This window comes from Dermacentor variabilis, chromosome 2 (genome assembly GCF_050947875.1).
Source record: "Dermacentor variabilis isolate Ectoservices chromosome 2, ASM5094787v1, whole genome shotgun sequence".
Taxonomy (NCBI): domain Eukaryota; kingdom Metazoa; phylum Arthropoda; class Arachnida; order Ixodida; family Ixodidae; genus Dermacentor; species Dermacentor variabilis.
In genome coordinates, this window is record NC_134569.1 from 176,189,425 (window position 1) to 176,206,528 (window position 17,104).

A 17,104-nucleotide genomic window follows, 5' to 3' on the forward strand; every position below is an offset into this window, starting at 1 on the left:
AGCAGGTTAAACGCGTCGTCCGCGATGCCCTTTAAGACGTGGCTGACCTTGTCTGCCTCTGCCATATTGTTATCTACTTTGCGGCAAAGAGCGAGGACGTCCTGGATATAGGCCACGTACGATTCAGTGGACGTCTGTACACGGGTCCCAAGGTCCTTCTTTGCAGCACGTTGGCGGCCGACGGGTTTGCCGAACAAATCCCTAAGCTTCTGTTTGCACTGGTCCCAACTCGTAATCTCTTCTTCATGTGTTTCGAACCAGACCCGTGCTGTTTTCTTGAGGTAGAATATTACATTAGCCAGCATAAGCGTGTTATCCCACCTGTTGTATGCGCTGACCCGTTCATAATTCTGTAACCAGTCATCGACGTCAATGTTGTCAATCCCGGAAAACATGCCAGGGTCGCGAGGCTGGGCCAGGATGACTGTCGGGGGCGACGACGGGGCCGCGGTTGAACTGTCGCCTTCGGAAGACATGGCGGCCAGGTTACGTCCACTGCGGAGCTCCGTCTTGCTCGATTACCCCGCACCTCCACCAATGATGTTACGGGAAGGAAGAAGCGTTCGTCTATTTACAGGTAGCTTTTAATGGCTGAGCCAACAAGCGTAGAGCATCGATCTAGCTAAAACACTTCTTCGTCGTCTCCAAGACCACCATCAGCGTCGTCTTCTTTCCACATTACCGACTGTGACAATATATTGCAAAAATAAGCTTTCATTATCTCTGAATAAAATTTTTATGTACTTCCTAAAAACTGTGAAGCGACTGTTTATTAACCACCTTTATACATCCTAACGACTTCCTAGTAACATCCTGTCAACTATCTGTCCGTGGCGAATAGTGATTTCCAAGTGCCTAGGTGTGACATGCAACAGAAGAAGACAGGTTTACATTTGTGCTTGAACACATCCATTTAATATCCCCGGGCTAGTAATGAGGACGAGTTCTCCAGCTGCCCTGAAAGTAGGCTGAAATGTTGCGTTGTGTAGTCTAGAAAAGAGAAGAAAAAAGGCAATATATTAGTTTTGCTGCAGTGACATTGCAACACACCATGCATCTGATTCTTAAAAAGGAAGTGCACAAGACACAAGTTTTCAACCCTGTGAGCTCTAAACATCTCCACCTGTTTTGTGCAAAGTCCTAAAATGCATGAAATGACTGAATTAGTGCATTAGAGCTGGGAGCGTGATGGATGTGCGTCACACCAACAGATGCATGACACATAAGCTCTATCATACCAATTGTCATCTACAAACAAAAGCTGTAAATCAACTTCAGTTTAATGAACTTCGATATTCGTATTGTGACCAGTACATGGAAGTTTCATGTGTGAATTATCTTAGGAAAGGCAAGGTGCCAGTCAGAACTGTGCTGCAGCTTTGCTTGGGCACAGGTACATAGAAGAGTTGACTTTTGTGTTGCACTTAAGAACCACGAAATGATACAAGCAACATGTAAGCAGTTGAACAGGCATTATGGACGTTCTACAGCAAGATTAGAAAATGCCTTTGCTGTGCAGGCAGACATTGTCAAAGCGAGCTTGTTACTAAACATGTTAGCTTTCCACAAGAAAGGATATTATATTATCAGGGCATTCATATGACCAGGGCCTCTATCACAAAAATACATATGCCAACAGTAATGACAATTTTCTAGTTATGGTGGCAAAGCTTGCATTATAATATGCTATTATAATCAGGTTAACAGCTATTTTAGCAGGAAAGAAAGGAGTATACCCTAAAATAGCACTGAAATTGCCATGAAAGGAGTTTTGTTGAAAACTGCACAAAGAATATCAAGATGCTTTTTTGTGACATACACACCTAGTATGGTGTTGACCTTCTTGGAATCCAACGGATCCTTCTGTGGAAGGCATTTGACAGTTGCCCAAAGAAGGACCTCCCTTCAATGTCTTCTATTGAAAAAGGGGCTTTAAGGAGGCGCTCCGCGAAGTGAAAGGCTGAGTTGTTAGCATCCAGGCACAGCCTCTTCAGCAGACCCTTTTCAACATATACACCGCCACCAATGTCTACCTGTGAAACAATACAACAAGCACAGATTCATTTTATACACGTATGATCAAGGAATGGTTAGGAAATAGGGTAAGGTTTGCAAAAACAGAAGTAGCTGCTCTTGTTGATTCGGTTTAAAGAACAAAGCAGCCTTACGTATACCATACATGCATTGTACTGAGCTATGTACTTTTACGTAAGACTAGAAAGTACTGCGAACTTCAATGCGAAAGAAAGACATGCATCTGCCTAGAACTAAGCAAATGTGTGCCACCCCTTGACACAGAGTGAGATCTGGTGCTGTTTTAGTGATTAGCAGACATTGAAAGCTTCAAGCCTCATCGAGTATTGGGCCAAGCTGTGCTCGATTAGTGACACACAAGTGCTCGAGAACTATCAAACAAGATGCAATTGTCTTCAAATACAATTCTGACTTCCCCTTGCAGACATGCAGTTCTCAATTTACTGACTGCACTTAGGTGTAAAGATTTTGTCTGACAGAGTGAATAAACCACATACACAAGCAGCATTTTCATAGTTAGCATAGTCTTTAATAGGTACTGATACCTTCAATTTAGAAAGCCCTCTATATTGGGCCTCATCAAAGTAATTTGATAAAAGGTTTGTCAAGGTAGAAGCATAGAACTTTAGTCATTAGAAGACAGGTGAAAGGAGTTAATTATTGCAATGATTACTGAAAATTAAATTTTAGACAGCTCATCCCTATGAGAAATTGATGCAAGCAGTTTGTACATGTCACATAAGCATTTAGATATCAAAAATAGGGATTAGAGAAAACCCTCCCTTGGAGGTTCATTAGTGCAAGCAGCCATGCCCTCGAAGAGACATAACTTCTTTTTCTGTAGGCAGAAAGAGGCTTGAGTATTCTATTGACACATATATGTGCCCATGCATATATGTTGTCTCTGTTGTAAACTTTTTTTTTCATGTACACGCAAGGTGTGTTTATAACATCTCATTGTGCACAAAATTTGCGTAATAATTTAAAGACCGCGATTCTGTAGCGATGCTATTCCTTTTCGCTATTCGTTAGTGGGCTGACCGACGCCCCGGCCCGTGCTACGTACTGCAGCTGCCGGCCGTTAGCGGTGGGCGAGAAGAGTGATATAGAATCGAGGGGTAAGTAACGCTACAAAATCGCAGTCTTTAAACTATTACGCACTGCCGTAACCTACGATTGCAAGAGCTGACATCTCGTTATTAAGATTTGGTTGGTCTGTGTTTCTTAAAGGCCGGCGTTTGATTGAAATGTCTAGATTAAAAATAAACCTCGTTATTGTAATATCGGCCTATATCCGCTCTGTAACATAGAAGACAAATACGCGAAGACACTCAAGAACATAAACAATACACACAGGTTCTCGCGACGCGGACCTCCAAACCGAACTGTATACATACAAAAACCTTCATACAAGCTTCTATCTGCTTAAGCGTCAAACATAGCAATCGTGTGTCAACGCGCAAAGCCCATGATACATCGACGTATACATTACACATGTACTGTACTTGCGGGAATGCCTATATAGCGAATAACTTCTTGCCAGGAAACTACCGAACGAACACCACCTTTCAATGTGTTTTCATAATTGTGTGCCCATTCAGGCATTGCAATCAAGGCGGGTAGCAGAATGCAAGTACGCTGTAACATCAGAGGAAGCTTTCGTGAAATTGCTTGCTAAATGTGCACAGCAACATGGCTAACATACGATAGGAAAGCGCTTTGCTCTAGCTAGTTACACAACGCTCCTTACGTAAATCATGAGCTTCAAGAATGCGCGCAAGCGCCAAACTTGCTTACCTTTCAAGACTTGGCAAACGCTCCTTCGTCTAACAGGTACAGAGGCACCGACGTTTCTCTGGCGCAAGCACTGTAGAACTTGCGATGAACTCCAGCTCCACAAAAGCACAACCTTCAACAGTCTTCCATACACTACGATTCGAAGCCCCAGTGCCAGACTTTTTCACGAGAGCGCGGGCAGGCAGCTCGGCAGAACAAAGGCAGCTCGGACGGGCGCTGTACTAGGGCACTCATTGTCGACACTGGTGGATCGCTCGAAACACACGGCGAACTAATGGCGTTACACGAGTCCGGAGGGTTTGGGATGGTTACTGCACACGACAAGGAGCACATTTTGTCTAGGCACTTCTAAAATATAACTCAAATACCACCTAAATGCAAGGAGCATTCACTACAACCAACGTGGTGTGTCGACCAAACAAATACTGCCGTAGCGCCACTCTGCGGTTCTTAGAAAAATGTATCTTAAATAAAAAATTGCGTGTTTTTTCCTAATAACATTTCGTAGGGTCTTGTAATAGATTTTTTGGGTCCAAAAGTGTGTATATTGTACTTTGTGATACGAAGTTTAAGGAAATGTATATATAATAAAAACGAAGCGGATGTTGCCTTCAAGATTCGCAATTGCTTCAGGTGCATGCAGCTTGCAAAAGCACGGCCTTCGAGATCAGACTGTCACTCAAAGGAAGCCGTAGCTGGGAGGCGGACAGGCATTTAGGCCCCAATCGTTGGGTTTACAGTGTCTAGGTAGGCTTCCTTATTTATAAAGAATATACAGGGACTTAAGCCGAACCATGAGCGAGCTATACAGACACACGCGGTACGATTCGGTGTCTGATCCGACGTGCGGCGCTGCATGCTCCGGGGGGCACACGGTGCGTGCACATGTGCGCATGGCGTGCATCCAAAAGATTGAGCGGCGCGTAAGCTCCGCCCACATCCAGCTCCCCAGCTTGAGCTCATATCCACGTCGAGAAACGCAATATAAACAGCTCTGCACAACACTGCTTCGCTTTACGCGAACACTGTCGATAAAATTATCCCCCTGCGAGTAACAGAACACTTCACGACGGCGCGTTATCCACTGACGGCTCTACTAAAGCCAGCGATAGGGCCGGTAGGCATAGCTAGGCGGACGCTGCGGCCGACGGCGCTTGCGATCCAGCCCGAGCTCGTCGAGGAGTGCTTATTTTTGCCAAAACAATTAACACTGTACACATTTGGTCGGTCGTAATTAAATACAATTGGTTTACTCGACGCAGTCGTTGCGAAGGGCAAACGTGCAAGCGAAGCGAGCGGCCTCGCTCAGACGGTCGGTGTGTGATGTCTGCCCGCGAAATGCCCTCGCGTCGCGGCTCCCGATCTCGCCAGTTGCTTAGTGCTAGTGTACTAGGCGCTGGTTTGCATAACAGGCACACGTTCGATATAATTTTACTGAACTGGTAACTATTTCATGTCGGAAACAAACTGCAGCAGGCAAAGAAAAAAAAACTGCGAGAAACCGGCCAGCCAGCACCGCCTCCGTTGGACGATGAAAATCTGCCCGGTTTGTCGCACGCCGGACGTCCGATCAGGCGCTTCGGCACGGCAAAACACCTCGATTCGGGCTGCCGTTTCGGCGCGTCGGACGCCGGGTCGGACACCGAATCGGACCGTGTGTCTCCCGTTTTGGTTGGCGAACACGAGCCGATCAGCGGCGCGTCCGTGCAGCTCCGTCTGCTTGCAATGGTGCATGGCCTACGGACTTCTTTGACACCTACTGAGCACGAATTCATGATCACCGCTCACATGCACGCTTCCCATGGCGCTAGCTGTCGTGTTTTCGAGAATACGTGCCCTCATGTTGAATTGGTGCGACCATATTTCCTCTTAGCGTCCGGTATTAGAAGCAATTTTTTTCTATGAACATTCTACTATCATCTGTTACTAGGAAGTTGATTAAAAATTAGGAAAACAGTTACTGTGCAAAAAAGCATTTTTTTTTAAAGCAGCCAGTCTTTGCATATTCATTTATAGTTGAGATTACGTTATCTGTTCATTTTTCACTAAATAATTTTTAACAACTTTCTAGTAACCAGTGTTACTAGAAAGTTGATTGAAAATTGAGGAAATTTACACCTGTGCATGAAACAAGACTGTCTTGCACCAGCCATGTTCACTGAATAATTATAACCTTATTTAATAATATTCATGCATGTTTTGTAACTTGGGTTATGTACTTTAAGAACATAATTATTTTTATTGACTTCCTATTGAATGGTGTTTCTAAAAAGTTAAAATAGTGTGTCTTAACTTTCTAGTAACTTTCTTTTTACATACTGAAGTTAGAAAAGAAGCAACGAACTTTCTTTTGACAAACGTTACTAAAAAGTAAAAGTCAATAGGATGTTACTAAAGTTGATAGGAAGTTGATAAAAGTTCTAAAGAAAGTAAGGAAGCATTTTTGTATGGGTTGGATTGGGTGATTCGCGCCGCGCTTTGATTATGCGCACTTTTGTGACAGTGGTATTCCCTACCACTCAAAGACGCACTATTTTGTGTTCAATAAATTATTCATTCCCTTGGTGTGGTTGCCCTTCACAATGCTGCTAGTGTATCTGTATGCGGTTTCTTGGAATTGCTATCCTTTTATTTTACCTGTAATTCTGTATAATGGGGCGGGTTTTTGCACAAGCAGGGAGTCTGCATTGGCTCATGCTTAGCACCGGCGCTTAGTTATCCTTCTATAAACAAGCTAGGTAAGTTCCTTTAATGCAAACTAGGGGCTTTAAATATTGTCACGGTTATAAAACTATTTGCACGAGGTCTTTACACGATGCGTATATATATAACAGCCTAGAATCCCGAGAGGCAGTTGACACTTCGTCGTCTTCACCACCGAAAACCTTGTCCTCTTTTTCCATCGTAACGCGACCCCCGGCAGAAAAAGCACCGTCCCGGTGCTTCAGACGCGGCCATCGGTGGGCATCGTAATGCTTAAGCCGAGGGATGTGTACGACGTCACGTGATGTAGAACTGTGTGGCATGACGGAGGTCGCGGGGATTATCTCGTAGGTGCACATTGGTCACTTGACGTAGAACACGGTAAGGGCCTTTGTAGCACGGAAGGATTTTCTCGGAGAGCCCCATTCGGCGGCGAGGGGACCAAAGTAGCACGACAGAGCTTGTTGAAAAATACGTTTCACGATTCCTATATTCGATATGTTGAGATTCCTGCGATGCCAACAGACGACTACGGCCAGGCTGGCGCGCATGGTCAGCGTGGGCGATAGCGTCGCGAGCATACTCGGTCCTCGACTCCTCTTCCAAGGGAAGTGAAGTGTCCAATGGCAATACAGGGTCACGACTGAAGAGTAAGTAAAAGGGGGAATACCTCGCAGTATTGTGGCGTGATGAATTATAGGCGAACGTGACATAAGGGAGAGCCACATCCCAGTCCTTGTGGTCGGGTGGACCGTATTTCAGTTGCTTGTCAGTAACGGTCCGGTGAAGTCACTCAGTAAGGCCGCTGGTCTGGGGATGATAGGAGGTAGCGGGTTCGTGCTTGGTGGAACTCGAGCGTAGGATATCGGCGATGACTTCGGAGAGGAAAGTGCGGCCGCGGTCAGTAAGCAGCTGTCGCGGGTTGCCATTTACTAAAATGATATCCCGGAGCAGGAAATCGGCGACGTGGCTTGCGCAGCTCGCGGGAAGTGCCCGAGTGATGGCATAGCGCGTCGCGTAATCAGTAGCGACAGTGATCCACCTGTTGCCGGAGCTGGACTCATGGAAAGGGCCAAAGAGGTCGAAACTCACCCGAAAGAATGGCTCAGGTAGAATGTCGATCGGCTGTAAGTACCCGGTCGGAAGCGTTGCTGGCTTTTTGCGATGTTTACAGGGCTTGCAAGTAGCTACATAGCGCCGTACGGAGCGTGAGAGGCCGGGCCAGTAGAAGCGGCGGCGCACGCGGTCGTAAATGCGAGCAAACCCAAGGTGTCTGGTAGTTGGGGGTCAGGAAGCTCCTGAAGCACGGTCGAGCGGAGGTGTTGTGGAAGGACAAGAAGAAGGCAGGACCGTCAGGATGAAAACTGCGTCGGTACAATACCCCGTCGATGAGGACGAAGCACCGTAACGATGGATCAGTAGGAGTAGATTCCATTCGGTGAATGAGGGTCCTCAATATAGCGACATGGCGTTGCTCGTTGGCCATGTACAAAAGCTGGGAAACAGAAAGAACACTTATGGAAGCGCCCATGTCGGCGTTGGCTGGCGTGTGTACAGGGTAACGCGAAAAGGATTTGGCGTCCCTGTGTAGGCCACCAGACCTACACACCACCGAACAGAAATACCCTTGGAGCCGCAAACGCATCGCCCAAGCCTCCCTGTGGGATCAATTAAGGACGAAAGCCGACAAGGGGCGTGGTGGTCCGTTACAATAGAAAATGGCCTGTCGTTTAATTAGGGGCGGAATTTCGCCACTGCCCACACAACGGCCAAACATTTGCGCTCGGTAATAGAGTGGTTCCGCTCCGCAGGTGACAAAAGATGGCTAGCATATGCGATGACATGTACATGGGCGTGTTGAACTTGTGCCAAGAGGGCACAGATTCCGTGGCCAGTGGCATCGGTGTGCACTTCTGTAGGGGCTGAAGCAGAGAAGTGTCCTAGAATCGGTGGGGTGGTGAGAATGGTCGTAAGGCGAGAAAAGGCGGTGGCCTGAGAGGATCCCCAAGAAAACGGCACACTTTTCTGCAGGAGATCTGTAAGAGGGCGTGCTATCGTGGCAAAATCTTGAACAAAGCGGCGGAAGTATGAGCAAAGGTCCACGAAACTTCGGACATATTTTGCGAACCGTGGAACAGGGAACTCTTTCACGGCGCGAATTTTCGCAGGGTCCGGTCGGATGCCAGTCGCATTGACGACATGTCCAAGAACAGTAATTTCACGATGGCCGAAGTTACATTTCTTGGAATTGATCTGCAGACCGGCCTTGCGAAAGACGGCAAGTACAACTGAAAGGCGCTCAATGTGTGTGCTGAATGAGGGCGAGAACACAATAACATAAATGGATACACAATGTCGAGAATATGGGCAAAAAGCCGAATTAGCGGGGCTAGACAAAGGGCCATATTAGCTCTAAATACAGACTACTTAAGTTGTACATACCTATTAAAACAAGACATGACATTATATCGATAAACACATAATACAAGATGTATATAGTTTTATACCCCGCACGTCCACCAAAATGTCACGGATATAAAACTATTTACACGATGTATTTGCACGATGCGTATATATACAGCAGCCCAGGATCCCGAGAGGCTGTTACCACTTCGTCGTCTTCACCGTCAACAACCTTGTCTTCTTTTTCCATCGATGCAATATATTAAAGATATTTAGTTTTGTTGGCAGTTTTTTTTTGTGTGTGATTTTAGACAATATTTATCTCGCGTATGGGCATGAAGTAACATTTTAACGGTTTTTAAAGAGGCTTTAGAGTCTCGAAAACTCACGTTTGAATTTCACCCAATAAATTTTCTTCGTGTTAAGCTTTATCATTTTAGTTATGAGCCAAAAGCTCATAAAGCGCTTATACCTTATAACACAGCGCATTCAAAATCAGCCAAGTGTAGCATTGAAAATGCGTGCCATAAAACGCCCTGAATTAGTCACGTCACCATATGCTTCAGGTTCTATTTTCGAAGCAGACAGAGCGGCTCAAGCACGTAGGTTTTCCAGAGCTCGTGCTCGTGTTTGTGCCTGAAAGGACGCTGAAACTAATCAGGAACACGGGCTCTGACATTACGAATGATATACAGCTCTTGAAAAGAGAAAGGCAGAAAGTGGCTGTTCCGCCTTATATTCATCGCGGATCACACAATCTAAGAAGGATCTGGGAACAAGTCTGAGTAAAAGTGCTGTTTTCGGCGCCACTGAAACTTTCACGCCTGTGCGCATGCAAAGACAAGCCCTCAGGTGGTACTACAAAACATGAAGAGAAATATATTTGATGCAAACAGGCAGTGATCTACCACATCCCACTCTCTTGTGGGCAAAGTTGCGTTGGTCAAACATTGTGGTGCCCTAATGATTGTCTGAAAGTGCACAACTATAAACTTCAATAACAAAAAAAGACCGTTATCTTAACCATTCACTACAGGAATTGCCTTTGTATGATTAGTTTAATCGCACATTCAATAGTAGGCCGGAGCGAGGACAAATGCACCAGGAAAATCATCGAAGCTATGGCGATAAGACAGGTCATGTAACGATTGTGTAAGCATGTCTTCCCCCCTCTTTCAAGCAAAAAAATTGCTTACCTGGAGACTAGTGCGCACTGAAAGTTCCCTTACTACACTGTGTCCTATACATTAGCGCATGTTGTGTTTCGAAATAACTGAATTGTAAGTTCGAGTCCCGGACCAGGACGAATTTTTCTTTAACTGTAAGGCTTTTCTTTCAAGGAAACCGCATGGGTTTCCTTTCTAGCAGTTGCTGCAAACGGGTGGATGCCTGATTTTCCCTTCATTAATTAATTCTCTCCACCTTGTGGGTTTCCGCACAACTATAATGCCCTTTCATTACAACCATTGCCATTGCTTTGAGTTGTTGACAAATTCGACTTCGCCCTACCATCTCGTAGCCGCCTGGTTAGCTCAGATGGTAGAGTGGCTGTCCCGGAAAGCCGTTGACTTCGAGTGCCGGACCAGGACGAACTTTTCTTCAACTGTGAGGCTTTTCTTTCGAGGAACCCGTATGGATTTCCTTTGTAGCAATTGCTACGAACGGGTGGATGTCTGATTTTCCCTTCATTAATCAATGCAAATTCGATCATTGCTTTCCTAATAGGAATATAAATGTTAGGTGTTAATTTAATTGAAACTCATATTTTACCTTGCAGAACCTTATTTGTTTATTTATTTTTGCTAGAGGCAAACTACGCCATAATTTTTTCATTGCTCAGTTTTGAACTTAGCTGATGGTGTTGAAGTCCGTGGTTTCCTGATGTCTATACATATGTAATTGCTGTTTGACATGGTATGAGGTTCCTGAATTTTTCCTCCTATTTGGCATTTGTTTTGCTTCTTCAACATAGGAAACGTCAATGTTTCCACAGTGCAGTCGAGCTGCTTCTTTCCTCCGTGTTCCAATAGTTAATTTCTACTCTCCTTTTTTGGTGAAACGTCTTTCAGTTCGGTCAGCATAGGAGGTCTCTTCCTAGACCCGCACGTAACAATATCATGTCATAATAATATCAACTATACCTTTGCAAGCGACCTTGGTGTCCTTTTACAGAGGATACATGTCACCGCTTGAGCATACATAGGTCGTCTGCACAGATGGTGCCGTTGTTGCACCACGCATGACGCGATCGCGGCTAAAGTTACCTTCTCCCTCCACGTCCAGAGAGGCACAGCTCGGAAGCACGTCTTTTGATCCTATCAAGAGTGGTCTGATTTCATGAAGCTCACTCAGCCATAGTAGGCATACTTGAATAAAGTTAAACGTGTGCTAATTGTAAACTGACGAGGGCACGCGTGAAAATTACGATACGCTTCGCTAGGCTCATCGGGAGCTAAAAAGGCTAAAAGGTGTGCTATGTTTTGCAGAAATTTCACCATTTCGAAGCTATGGCGCCCTTGCGTTTGCCCGTAGGCCACAGAAATGGCGTGAAGAGATTCGGGCAGCAAGACAGAAAAATACCAGTTTTCACATACCACCTTTGACTACCGCGGGCCCACTGCGAATGGGAAGCGAGCACAATTGCAAGGTTCGGCCGCATGACATCCTCCTCCATCCCTCCCCCCCCCCCCCGGCCCCCTAGCCGTATCAGAATGAAGAATGTAGGCTTCGTGATGCGTGAACGAATGATGTGCGCCTTACATTGGCACTGCTGCATAAAGCAAGAAAGTTATTGCTCAATCATACTTGTGTCGCGTGAGAAGATGGCGCCGCTGTCGAACCACGCATGACGCAACCAAACTAAATTGAACCTCTCGTTCGGCCTTGGATGAGCTATGAACTGGCTCTCATTAAAAAATAACTGTGCATCAGCAATCAAAGATAATTGTCGACGAAAGCGAATAGCCGAACGCTTCTCAAACGCTAATAACTTTATGAAAGGAATCCGCTTGGAGGCTTATATTTGATGAAATGAGTATATTTTGGTAGCATTTCTTGTTTTAATACTTCATTACATAGCGAAGAAAGGTGTTAACTAGCACATCTGTAACAGTAGTAGGTAAGGTCTATACAGATAGGCCGATTTTTCACGTGTGTGCTTTCTGCGGCGTCAGAGCCGCCACGGTTGGTGGAAGGAGAACAGGAGGATAGTATTTCGCGAGAGCACCAACGAAGCTGCTTGCAAACCTTCAGACTCACCAAGGCTAAGACCAACACCAGCAACGGGTAACGCACCTGCAAAGGTTAATTTCTGGTCTGAACAGCCGGAGAGTGCCCCTACCGCCGATCGCACAGGCATTAGCTACTGGCACCTGCTGGATAGCATGGGTTTATTGCCTATAATAAAACTGTTTGCGCGGCCATATAACGTTATCGGGCACTTTCGGCACGTTTACAAGATCGCTTTGGGAACTCTTCTTTGCTGACGATCCGCTTTTCAGGTATTCTTAACCTCGTTGTAATAGTTGTAATAGCAAATATATAGTTGTAATAGTTGACGTTCGGCGGCAAACGTGCCCCGCAACTTGATTGCGTCAGAGCACGCACCCTTTACATAGGTGTCTTTCTATCGGCGGTATCGTTGATAAGCTTCAAAGGGCTTGCGCAATCAACGATTAAGCGAACGGCAAGGCGAACGGCGAAGCTTCTAGGAAGCTATTCACTTCATTAAAGGAATGAAGTGGGGGACATCTGGGCGACCCTTATTGCTTCATTGCGTATTCCGCAATGAACCTAGTCGCTCATCAGCACATTGGTAGCGGTAGTATAGGTGGCGATATACCGTGTGTTCCAGCTAACTATAGTGAAGCTGTTCAACGGAAAAAAAAAGTAAGGTTAGAGAAGCAATGTACAAGGTACCATTCTAAGACTTACGGCGTTCGGCTACCAGACCTTCGACGACCGAACATCGTAGGTTTTAAAACTGCAGCGTGCACGGTGTCGTTTATTTTGTTCTTTCGTTAAACAGCTTGGCTAACGTCAACTGGGATACCTTATATAAGACAATTTGTTACACTCCTACAGGCTCCAGGGGCGCGGCCGGCAGCACGGTTTGCGACCGCCCTCCTCCTTTCCCGCAGCCACCACAGCGGGATACGGCAGCAGCAGAGGAGGAGGGCTGCCCAGTGCCCGGCGAGTGCTTTCTCTCTGGAACTGGCGCTCTCGGTCTGTGCGCGCTGAAAGACCGCCAGTCACCAGAAAACTCGACACGGTATACACCGAAACAGTTACTCGCTAAAAACGAGTCGAGCCACGCACCGGGCATGAACAGTACGACGAGGCCGACCAGCATGTTGATTATGATGAGCGCGGTGAGGGCGTACGAGTAGAGCTTGAGCAGGAAGCTGTTCTCGCGCAGCGCGCCCACGCAGCCGCAGAAGGAGACGATGAAGAGCGACATGCCCCCGAGGAACACGACGGTCTCGAGGCGCCTGATGAGCACGCCCATCAGGTCCAGGCGGGAGAGCACGGCCGCATCTTCGGCCGTGTTCATCGCGGTCAGGTAGAGGAACGTGGAGGTGGCGATAAGCAAGGCTCCCAGGAACCACAGGAACAGGTTGAACACCAGCAACGGGTAACGCACCTGCAAGGGTAACTTTCTGGTCTGATTGGTCATAGCACTGGTGGTGAGCGATCAGGTGGACCGGGTCGCAGCTCGGCCACTCATAGACCGAGTGTTGCCTTGGGATGTCAGGCCCCATGAATAAATAAATCCACCAATAAAAAGGGCAGTATTAGAAGGTAACTTGCAAGATGCCAAAATAAAATGTGACTGTGGCAAAGCAAGCTTCATTTGAAGCAGTAACTTCTTGCCGACCTGAAAAGTACACCCTGCTTGACAATTTTATTTTAATAAATGCAGCTTCCCTTCCGAGTTAGGTTCTGTTACGAAACATTATGAACGAACTATTAACATACTTCAACTTGGCACGTACACCGTTCTTTAAGTTCATTTAAAATCGTAGCGAAACGGTGAAATCATATGAGCTAATCGTGCACTGGCAGTAATACCGCAGCTAGACAGCGCTTTTGTTAGAAAAAAAATCTTCGTTATAAAACTACACGTAAGTCTTCAGAACAAAATACTTCAAATTTTCGTCTAACAAGGGACCCTACAACATACAGCTATTCCAAAGTTATCTATTCCGTTCAGCAACCAGCCCTCCACGATTGGTCTAAAATTTTCGGGACCAACCTCATTTTGCCTGCCTGTCACGCAATGTCAAGAAAACCGCAATAGCTCCCCATCTGATATGACGTGTACACATTGATTATGCATGATGAGACCGAACAAAAGAAACATAATTATTTCCCATTTGACGCCTTTACAGCATTAGCCCACTTGTATTCGTATAAAACATTCGGGCTGCACCCACCTATCTGTCACGCTACGTCACAAAACCGCGAGAAATCTCTGCGCCAAAGTGACGTGTACGCGTTAAAAATGCATTAATATGCCGAACACAATTGAATTTTTTCTGAACAGCCGAAGTGCGCCTCTAGCGCTGATCGCTCAGGCATTAGCTACTGGCACCTGCTGGAGAGCATGGGTTTATTGCCTCTAATAAAACTGTTTGCGTGGCCATATAACGTTATCGGGCACTTTTGGCACGTTTACAACATCGCTGTGGGAACTCTGCTGACGATCCGCTTTTGAGATATTCTTAACCATCCCTTACCAGCCACCGCAACTAAGGAAAAGCGGACCAATCGCAGACGCCGGCACCACCCTCTTGTCATCCTGTTATCTATTTTCAGCGTGCTGGCTCGGCACCATTGAAGCGATCTCCACTTAACGTGCTCCTCGCCTCTGGCTAGCGCTCAATGTAGGCAATGTTTTTCGTTTTCGAAGCATATAAAGTGCCCTCCTATAAACGAGGAGAGCGTTTGATTTAGCTGTTCAGGCAACGCTACGGGTCACCGCCGGATGTTTGCGTGGGCGGTTACGTAAATTTGACGTCAGCAGATTGGACTAAAAACATATTGAACAGCTACACTTTATAGGGCCCAAGGTTTTCTATATCCGCCCATTTGTATCATTGCAAAGTCTTTCTTGCATCATACCAAGTACTTTGTGATACGTAAGTGGGTTTTCGTCTTGACTCATTTTGGGTGTCTTCAACAACAAAAATTAAAACGTGTTCCAAGGTGGGATCGGATGAGTGTTGCCCGACAATAAAGCGCGTTCCTAGGCCTATCAATCAGGTCACAGTCGAACGTCATTCAGGGGGGGGGGGGGTGGGTGGCAATGATTTATTTTAACCCTTCCTGGTTCGAATTTGTTATGCAGAGCATTCCTTGCCAATCCTCCTGGGTTTGGTGTCCCCGCTGGATGCTGTGGGTCGTCCGTATGTCGGCAGAAACATTTGTGGAAACATTTACGAAGGCTATATCTACGCCGTATGCAATACTAACTAGCAAACGGGCTTGTACAACTCTTGTACACTCTAATAACAGTTTGCACGCTGTAGGGTGTATATTTTTCCCACGACGATAATCGTCATCTGCCTTGCTTGCGTTTGCTCTCTTGAGAACTCGGCGCTCGCTACTTTCCTGTCAAGAATGCTGCGTCACACTGATAACGCGCATGCCGTTCGTGACTGGGAAGTACCGGGCTCGCAGCGTTAAAGAAAGGAAACGCGGGCAAGACAGATGACGATTATCGTTGTGGGACAAATATACACCCTAAAGGGTGCAACTGTTTTTAAAGTCTACGCTCACCGAAAAAGTAGTACCAGCAAGAGCCCTTCTGTTCTGCTGAATAAAAAGTAAACTGCTAGACAGAATCTGAACGCATAGTGTAGGCTCAAAAGTATCTCTAAAGCGCACGTACGTCTTAATGGAATGGCGCAATATATTCAGGAGAATATTTCGTATACTTAATTTTCTTTCATCTCGCAATTTGGTTTGTTCGCACGGGCGGGCGATCGTTCTTCGCCAACCTTCCAGAACGGATATGAGCCACTGTGACACAAGAGGTGCAGAACATTTAAATGTTGCTTGATACGTGTCGTACTTTTCTCGCATACACTGGCTTCGCTGTTCGATCCCTCGACAAGCACCAGGAGTCGCTTTCGTCTACCTGACATCGGTGCGTAGACGTCTCACGCTCTGCACGTGCATGATTTGAAGGATGCACTTCGGCATATCTTGTGAGTTGTGTAGTGCGTAAACATAAAATTTGCGTGTGATTAAAGTTGTGTCCTTCGTGCAGGATGGACATCTTCATCGTCTTCCTTGTCATAGCATTAGGCGCGCGAGCATCGCAGGCGAAGTGCTAAGACGTGAGTTTGCATCCCATCCGTGTTTTCCGCCACCTCGATTTCCCTTTCTGATTTCTACATTTCAACTAAAACGATTAATTCACCGTAGGCTTGCCTTGGTGTCCTTTAAACATATATATATATATAAGAAGCCAACAAAGGCACCAAGGACTACACAGGAAAAATTACTTCTGCTTACTTATTGAAATAAAGAACTTATAAATTAATGGAATTACAAGGAGATGAAAAAACAACTTGCCGCAGGTGGGGAACGATGACGACTTCGCATTACGTGAGTGGTGCTCTACCAATTGAGCGGCGCCGTTTTCCCGTTCCCTTTCCGGGGTATTTATGTGTTGCTACAAGAACTAACCCTGGGAGTGTCAACCAGCGCCACGACTCAAAATAATATATATATATATATATATATATATATATAATTATTTCGATGGGGGCGATGTGCAAGAACACCCGCGTAGTTCGATTTAGGCGCATGTGAAAGAACGTCAGGTGGTCAAAACTAATGCGAAGTGCCCCACTACGATGTGCCTCATAGAGAAGTGGTGGTTTTGGCACGTCAAACCACGTAATTTAAATAACAAGTTTCGAGCGGCCGCGTGCCGCTGAGACCTGACGCTGGCACAGAACGCTTACAGCTTACGCGATATATTTCAAAGATCCACGACTGCTTATCAGGCTTCCCGGACACCGCAGCTTTCTTGCGGTTGCGCGGAGGCGCGAGCGCGATGGCGTTGTTGCAAGGAGCCGCGATGCTCGGAAAGGGGTTTTTCTTTGAGTTCCTGCGTAACAGAATTATGTTTCCTGGTAAATTCAAATTAAACTCA

The 17,104-nt window shown here is 46.1% G+C and overlaps 1 protein-coding gene and 1 long non-coding RNA gene across 2 annotated transcripts in view; both read right to left on the reverse strand.

The window, feature by feature from the left end:
* Positions 1-13,612, reverse strand: part of LOC142570565 (tetraspanin-33-like) — a 45,295-nt gene extending 31,683 nt beyond the window's left edge. The window contains exon 1 of the mRNA XM_075678936.1: positions 13,255-13,612. Within this exon, the coding sequence (XP_075535051.1) occupies positions 13,255-13,612 (358 nt within the window). The remainder of the gene's footprint in view (positions 1-13,254) is intronic.
* Positions 899-4,261, reverse strand: LOC142572959 (uncharacterized). The gene is made up of 3 exons (XR_012826180.1): positions 3,832-4,261; positions 1,824-2,033; positions 899-990 (listed from the first exon to the last, which is right to left on the reverse strand). It is a non-coding gene; the product is annotated as an uncharacterized LOC142572959 (long non-coding RNA).
* Positions 13,613-17,104: the final 3,492 nt, after the last annotated feature.